Source organism: Piliocolobus tephrosceles, chromosome 17, assembly GCF_002776525.5.
Source record: "Piliocolobus tephrosceles isolate RC106 chromosome 17, ASM277652v3, whole genome shotgun sequence".
In the NCBI taxonomy this organism is placed as follows: domain Eukaryota; kingdom Metazoa; phylum Chordata; class Mammalia; order Primates; family Cercopithecidae; genus Piliocolobus; species Piliocolobus tephrosceles.
The window spans coordinates 41,690,846-41,698,749 of NC_045450.1; the positions used below are offsets into that span (position 1 = coordinate 41,690,846).

The 7,904-nt window shown below is 51.1% G+C and overlaps 1 protein-coding gene across 1 annotated transcript in view; it reads left to right on the plus strand.

Annotated features, from left to right (window-relative positions):
- Positions 1-4,181, plus strand: part of CETP (cholesteryl ester transfer protein) — a 26,293-nt gene extending 22,112 nt beyond the window's left edge. The window contains exons 12-16 of the mRNA XM_026456874.1: positions 1,517-1,584; positions 1,981-2,014; positions 2,499-2,571; positions 3,662-3,747; positions 3,928-4,181. Coding sequence (XP_026312659.1) covers positions 1,517-1,584; positions 1,981-2,014; positions 2,499-2,571; positions 3,662-3,747; positions 3,928-4,002 — 336 coding nt within the window. The 3' untranslated portion in view covers positions 4,003-4,181. The remainder of the gene's footprint in view (positions 1-1,516; positions 1,585-1,980; positions 2,015-2,498; positions 2,572-3,661; positions 3,748-3,927) is intronic.
- The last annotated feature ends 3,723 nt before the right edge of the window (positions 4,182-7,904 follow it).

Genomic DNA, 7,904 nt, shown 5'->3' on the forward strand with positions numbered 1-7,904 from the left:
GAGGCCTAGAACCAATGGGACACTTGTTCAAGGCCATACATCACATTCAAACCAGAGCCAGTAGTTTCTGCACCCCCAGCACATTCATTCATTCATCCATTCATTCATTTTCTTTTCTTTCTTTCTTTTTTTTTTTTTTTTTTTTTTGAAACATATTCTAACTCTGTCACCAGGCTGGAGTGCAGTGGCGTGAACTCGGCTCACTGGCAACCTCCACCTCCTGGGTTCCAGCGATTCTCCTGCGTCAGCTTCCCAAGTAGCTGGGATTACAGGCACATGCCGCCACACCCAGCTAATTTTTGTGTTTTTGGTAGAGACGGCGTTTCACCATGTTGACCAGGATGGTCTTGATCTCCTGACCTCATGATCTGCCCACCTCAGCCTCCCAAAGTGCTGGGATTACAGGCATGAGCCACCGTGCCTGGCCTCATTCATTTTCAACAATCTGTTGAGGTTTTACTGTGGGCCAGGATCATATGGTTCCTGACCTCATGAAACTTACAGTCTAATGGGAAGAAAGGGACAATAACTAGACAAACAAAAGACTATATAACTACTAATTGTGTCCAGTGCTATGAAATAAAAATGGGTGGTCAGCAGAGGTACTTATACAACTTATAACTCAAAATCCAGCGTCTGTTTGAAAGTGATCTAGTGTCATGGGCCTCAGACTTTGGCGGGGTGTTACTGCACAGACTTCTAGACCCACCCCTAGGGTTTCTAGTTTGATGGGTCTGTGGTGGGACCTGAGAACCTGCCTTTCCCACACGTTCTCTTCTGCGTGGTGAGAATGATGCCGGTTAAGGGACTACACTTGGAGTAGCACCACCAGTGGAGGAAGCCTCACCTCGCTTTAATAACGGTTTCACTTGGGAGGTGGAGGGAGTGAGGTATGCAGGAAAGCCCAGGTCTGTGATTGTTTCTCACCAAACAGGAAGAAACTATTGGGGATGTGGATAAGTCAGAAACCAGGAGAGAAAGTGCCCACGTGGGCCAGGCGCAGTGGCTCAAGCCTGTAATCCCAGTACTTTGGGAGGCCGAGGCAGGTGGATCACTTGAGGTCAGGAGTTCAAGACCAGCCTGGTCAAATGGTGAAACCCCATCTCTACTAAAAATACAAAGATTAGCCAGGCGTGGTGGCATACACCTGTAATCCTAGCTACTTGGGAGGCTGAGGCAGGAGAATCGCTTGAACCTGGAATATGGAGGTTGCAATGAGTTGAGATCGTGCCACTGCCCTCCAGCCTAGGTGACAGAGCGAGACTCTGTCTCAAAAACAAACAAAACAAAACAAAACAAAAGAAAAAGAAAGTGACTTCTCAGGTCCTAACCCCAAAGCCACAGGTGCTGGGGAACTTTCCTCGGTTTTCAGAAGAGCAGTAGCTAAGCCTGGTTCCCGTGTCACCCGTGCCTCTCCGGTCCCTCAGTGGAAAGAATCAAGGGCCCTGAGCTAGAAGAGTTGCTCTCTGCTTCAGGAAGAGCCCCGGCTCACAGTAAACTTGGTTTCTCTCCCCAGGATATCACGACTACTGTCCAGGCCTCCTATTCTAAGAAAAAGCTCTTCTTAAGCCTCTTGGATTTCCAGTATGTGCCGCAGAGAAGAGAGGGGCTGGTCGACTCCGCAAACCTCTCCCTGGTCCCTTGGAGTCAGGCACAGCACAGGGTGTTGGTGGGGAAATGTGGCCCCTTTCCCCTGGGGCATATGGCCTGACTGCAGGGAGATAAGACCCTACCTAGACAGAATCTTCATTGGGAAGAAGGGGCGCCAGGAGGAATGGAGGGAGGGCCTAGCAGGAGGAGAGTGCTGCCCAAGTGAAGGCCTGGCAAATCTCAAGAGAATAGCAAATCTCAAGAGATGCCCCAAAGGGCCTGAGCTATGAGACAGAAGCACTGGCTGTTATTCTTAGAGTTTCTTTCCCAGGAGATGTTACAGGAGGGGGCCCAATGGTGGGTCAAATTCTTATCTCTTTCTTATTTCAGGATTACACCAAAGACTGTTTCCAACTTGACTGAGGTAGGTGGTCTTGGATAGACTGGGGGAAATAAATCCTGTGGGACCTCCTGCCTTAAAGAAAGCAGGCGAAGGGCCCTAAAGGAAATCAGACAACCAGACCAAAAGAATCTGGACCAGATGGTCCATGCTGTGTCTCTTGTGACCCTTCTTCTCCCTGCCATGTCTTCTGGGAGAGCCCTTGTTTTGCAAAAATGAGAGCGTGGTGGTATGGATTGGGGTTTAGGCAGAAGAGTACTGGCCAAGCAGCCCCTCCCTGGACCTCAATTTTCCCTCTGTGGAATGGGCTAGCAATCCTGGGCCTCCCCAGGGTGAAGGAAAGACCACTCAGGAGGGGCACCATCTGGGGCAGGAAGAGGGAGTGGGTTGGATGTATTTTTTTCACGGATGGGCATGTGGATGAATGCTCGTCCAGGCCGTGCAGCATCTGCCCTGTGGGTCATTTCCATGCTCCAGGGAGCACTCACTATGGGCCTCTGATTGGCAGAGCAGCTCCGAGTCCGTCCAGAGCTTCCTGCAGTCAATGATCACCACTGTGGGCATCCCTGAGGTCATGTCTCGTAAGTGTGGGCTGGAGGGGAAACTGGGTGCCGAGCCTGACAGTTTCCCATTTCACCTTGTGGGCCCTTCCCAGGCAGAGCTCCAGGTGCCCCTCTTCCCAGTCATTGATACTTAGCAGTCTGGGCCCCCTTCCCTCTTCCTGCTGGTGTCATTGCACGCCAATGACTCGGCCAGATGCACAGAACCCTGTTCTTGGTTTACCTGCAGAATATTATCTCTGCCACCCCGTGGGATGGCTCAACCCACTTTCAGGATGCAGATCTCCTAATAGCAACCTGATATAGCAGAAAGAGCCCTGGGCTGGGAGGCTGAGACCTAATTCTAGCCCAGTCCTGAACCTCAGTTTCCCTTTCTGTAAAACAAGAATGTTGAACTTGATGACTCCCAATTTTCCTTTTGACCTTGAAATGGTAGAATACTTATCCCTCTGAGGTGACTCGAATGGTAGACTCTCAGACACCATAGCACACATGTGCCAGGGATATTTTGGACAAGGCTCTGCTGAGAGCTTTCTGCTCCCTTCCCCACAGAGTATGCTGAGCTGACTATGCCTTCCTTTTGAATATCTGCTTGTCCACATGGCTTAGGTAGGAGAGGAAGGGCGTGGAAACTGGAATGATCCTAGTGGTGTGTCTTGGCATCTCTTGGCCTCATTTTCCCCCATCTGAACCATGAAGCTAAAGCTAAGGGGTGCAGATTAAATGGTTCCTACAACTACTTGCAAGGAGACCACTCTGTGTGGTTGCAAAGAACACCTTGAAAAGCTGTGTGGGAAAGCTTCCTTCCTAGCAGGGTAGGTAGATTCAGCTAACTGCAGGTCATGTGGCCATTGTGGATGCGTTGGGAGCTCAAGTTTGGGACAGAGGGAATTTTTTTCGGCAGGAGAGTGGCAAGCCCTGCTACCAGGCAAACTCTGCTCTTCCTCATCCCCAGAAGCATTTGCCCACTCTTCTAAGTCAAAGTGAAACACATGTTTACAGAATATTGGTCCAAAGGGGTCTCAGCATTTCCCACTGCCCAGGGTGGCAGAGCCTCGGGCCAGCCTTGCTCCCCAAGAAGGGCTGACTGGGGCTCTGTCCCCTGCCCCAGGGCTTGAGGCAGTGTTTACAGCCCTCATGAACAGCAAAGGCCTGAGCCTCTTCGACATCATCAACCCTGAGATTATCACTCGAGATGTGAGTACAAAGCGCCCCTCACCAGTCCCTGTTCCTGGGGAGGGAGGCCCAGACAGGATTCCCAGGGTGGCTGGGGGCTGTTGGGGAGACAGGCAGAGGGGGCTTCACCAGCTTGGCTCCCTCCTGGTGGCCTGGGAGTCAGCCCAGCCTGCCCCTCTCTCCTCCCGCCCCTCCCTCCAGGGCTTCCTGCTGCTGCAGATGGACTTTGGCTTCCCTGAGCACCTGCTGGTGGATTTCCTCCAGAGCTTGAGCTAGAAGTCTCCAAGGAGGTCAGGATGGGGCTTGAACCAGAAGGCAAGCACCAGGCTCACAGCTGGAACCCTGGTGTCTCCTCCAGCGTGGTGGAAGTTAGGTTAGGAGTACAGAGATGGGGATTGGCTCCCAACTCCTCCCTGTCCTAAAGGCCCACTGGCATTAAAATGCTGTATCCAAGAGCTGGAGAGTCCTTCTTCTGTGGCTGATGGGCAGAGGGAGGGGGAGGTGATGTGTATCACCAGCGCCATCCTCCTCCTTTCAGCCCTTCCAAGGCAGCTGCCCCCAAACCCTCCAAGCTCCATGGTGCCTGGAGGAAGAAATCTGAACCTCTCTCCTCGGGACTCAGGGTCCTCCCTGATCAGGTCCCTGGATACCTTCCAAATGTATCTCCTTTAACCCAGCACTCTCCTTGTCTGATCAGCTTCCTGCAGGAGCTGTCACACATTCTGTGTCCCATGGGGTTCCAGTGCTGGACAGGAAGTGGGGGAGGACAGGGGCTTCAGATCCTGAGGATGGCAGGAGGGGAAGGGGCCCTCAGAGGTCTGGTTTCTGGTAGAAATGGAGGAAGACAGAGCCTCTAAAAAGGCAAAAAACTTTATTCCAGAAGATAAACTGCTCATGAGCCTGAGCCTATTTCCAGCTCAACACATTTTTTTTTTGAGATGGAGTCTCTCTGTGATCCAGGCTGGCATGCAGTGGCACAATCCCAGCTCACTGCAACCTCCACTTTCCAAGTTCAAGCAATTCTCCTGCCTCAGCCTCTCAAGTATCTAGGATTACAGGCACCCACCACCACACCCAGATAATTTTTGTATTTTTAGTAGAGACTGGGTTTCACCATGTTGGCCAGGTTGGTCTCAAACTCCCGACCTCTAGTGATCCACCTGCCTCAACCTCACCACAGTGCTGGTGTTAAATACAGTGAACCCCAAGTTTCTCTTCAAAGAATCAGTAAGTCAGTATGTTCAGCTCTCTTATTCTTTGATTTCCCATTTTAAAGTTTAACTTCCTGGTTCTCTTTGCCCCCTTACTTCTAATTTCAGTAAACAACTTTTTCCACCAGTTCTATTCAGCAGTTCACATCTGTTCCCCTGGTCACTTGCTCCATCCTGACTCATCCCAGTCACCTGCTTTGACCTGAGTCACCCATGGTCACCTGCTCTGATGTTCCCTAATGGGAACACCTTTAGTTACCTCTTCCTAACAGTTCTTCCTACAAAACTACTCACCTTGCCACTCTGGCTCATACCCCTGCTCTCTTTAAAATAGCCAATCGGAATTAGCTTAGACTGTGCAGTCCAACCCTAGCCATTAGGGGAACAACACAGCAGCAGGGACTACCTGGGTCAGGAATAAGAACCCCTTCCTCTCCCTTGTTCGAGTGTGCTCTCTCCATTGCTCCATCTGTGAGGAGCACCCTTTCTGCAGGAAGTAAAAATTGCCTTGCTGAGAAAATTAAATTTATGTTTGAGTGCTATTTCTTTGCGGCAGGCAGTGGGGAATAGCATTTCTAATACTGGGATTACAGGCATGAATCACCATGCCTGGCCTCCAGCTCACCTTCTTATGCTCAAATTATGTCTTCTCCTTTCCACCCTCAAGCTACAATGCAAGAAGTTTCTTCCAACCGTTTCAGTCTTGGAAGGTACCAGGCTCTATTTTCTCTGGGTGTATAAAGAAAATGCCTCTCCCATGTTAGCTAAGTGAGATGGGAGGAAGTGCAGCAAGATGCTGGCTAGTGCAAGGTCCCTGGGGTGGAAAGAATCATGATGGATTCAAGAACAGTCAAGAGGGCTGGTGTAGCACTGAAAGCAAAGAACTAGGGGCAAGAGATGAGGTCCAACCAGCAGGCAAGGTCACATAACAAAGGTGGTAAAAGGGCCTGGTCTTTATTTCAGCAGCCAAGAGAGACAGCCAGGAGGCTGGGGCTGTGGAGAGCTCAGAAGTAAGATGCCCCTTCAAGTCTGGGAATATGTGAGTGGAGGGTACCATCTTCTGATCCAGGTTCCTTCCAAGCCCTTCCCTGCTCCTCCAAGTGCTTTCTGAGACCTGTTTCTCTTCCTCCTCCGGGGTCTAACGCAAGGGTCTGACTCACTAAGCAGGAGCACTCATGGGCAGGATGGGCGGCTCTCAAAGGGACCTGGCAGAAGGAGTCAAGGTGGTCTCACCAGGCCCTGAGTCCAATGTGGGAATTCTAGGTCTTGGAATATTGGCCTCTGAGGTGATGACACCAGTTAGGAGCCACATCCCACCCAAGAATACTCCCTCGAAGAGGCTGGGAAGGCCCAAAGCCCCCACCTTGATGCTACAATGACAGAATCAGGATAACTTGGCAGCCCTAGGCAGTTCTTCCTTGAATGGAGACTTTTATTAGCACGAGGGACAGACAGAGAAGTCACTTGGAGTCTTACCTCTTATAGACCCCAACCCGGTTGGGACTCCAGAAGGCCCCAGGGCTCTGCTCCAGAAAGAAGGGTAGAGGCATTCCGCCAGCTTCCTTCACTGTCCTTGGAGAGGTCTCCCCAGGGCTGAGCTGGGAGGCACTTCCATGTCACTATCCCATCCAAAGGGTGCAATTAGCAGGAGATATGGAGTCCAGAGGGTGAGAGGCTTATAAAAATGGGGCTGACCTCCGAGCCCCTCTCCCAAATTCCAGCCCTTCCATCCAAGCCTAGAAGCTCTGACCTAGTCCTATTTAAGTCCTCCTGGCCTGGGTATGTGTGGGGAGGTCCTGGCCCCATCCCAGTCAGGATCAGTTCCAAAAAGAAGGCCACACCTGCTGCTTCCTCCAGGGAAAAACAAGTGCTCCCCAAGGCCAGCACCAGGCAGAAGCACATCCTGCCACCTGGGCTGCTGACCTTGGGCAGGATGGGGCCCAAGTTTTTGGCAAATAGGAAGGGTAGAGGGAAGGCCTGGCTTTCAGACCTGGGGCTAATCCCAGCTCCCCACAACCTCAGTTACTAATTCTACCCTCCTGGGGCCCCTCTGTGCCTCCATTTCCTCTTCTATTCAATGGGATGATAATACTTTCCGTGTAGGATTCTGGCAAGGGCTGGGTTAGCCCAGAGGAGGAGCCCATGGTAGCCAAGAGCAGGGGCTGCAGAGGAGGCCTGCCTGGGTCTACCGTTCAGCTCCTCTGCTCCTGTGTGATCTCAGGCAAGTTATTTAGCCTCTCTGTGCCTCCCTTTTCTCACCTATAAAAAGAAAGAAGAGTAAAGGAGAGGCCAGGCATGGTGGCTCAGACCTGTAATCGCAGCACTTTGGGAGGCTGAGGCAGGGGTATCTCAGGAGTTCAAGTCTAGCCTTGCCAACATAATGAGCCCCCATCTCTACTAAAAATACAAAAAAATTAGCTGAATGTAGTGGTGCACACCTATAGTCCCAGCTACTCTGGAGGCTGAGGCGGGAGAATTGCTTGAACCTGGGAAGTGGAGGTTGCAGTGAACCTATGTTGTGCCACTGCACTCCCGCCTGGGAGACAGAGTGAGACTTTGTCTCAAAAACAAACAAACAAACAAACAAAAAGATTAAAGGAGAGAGCGGCTGCACTTTGGGAGGCCAAGGTGGGCTGATTGCCTGAGCTCAGGAGTTCAAGACCAGCCTGGGCAACACAGTGAAACCTAGTCTCTACTTAAATATGTTTTTTAAAAAATTAGTTGGGCATGGTGGCATGCACTTGTAGTCCCAGGTACTCAGGAGGCTGAGGCAGGAGAATTGCTTGAACCTGAGAGATGGAGGTTGCAGTGAACCGAGATCATGCCAATACACTACAGCGTGGTGACAGAGCGAGACTCTCTTTCTCAAAAAAAAAAAAAAAAAAAGGAGAGAGCACAGTGTCTGGTACATCCTAAGTGCTCCATGAATGCCAGATATTGGTTACACTTCATGGAGGTGAGGTACAC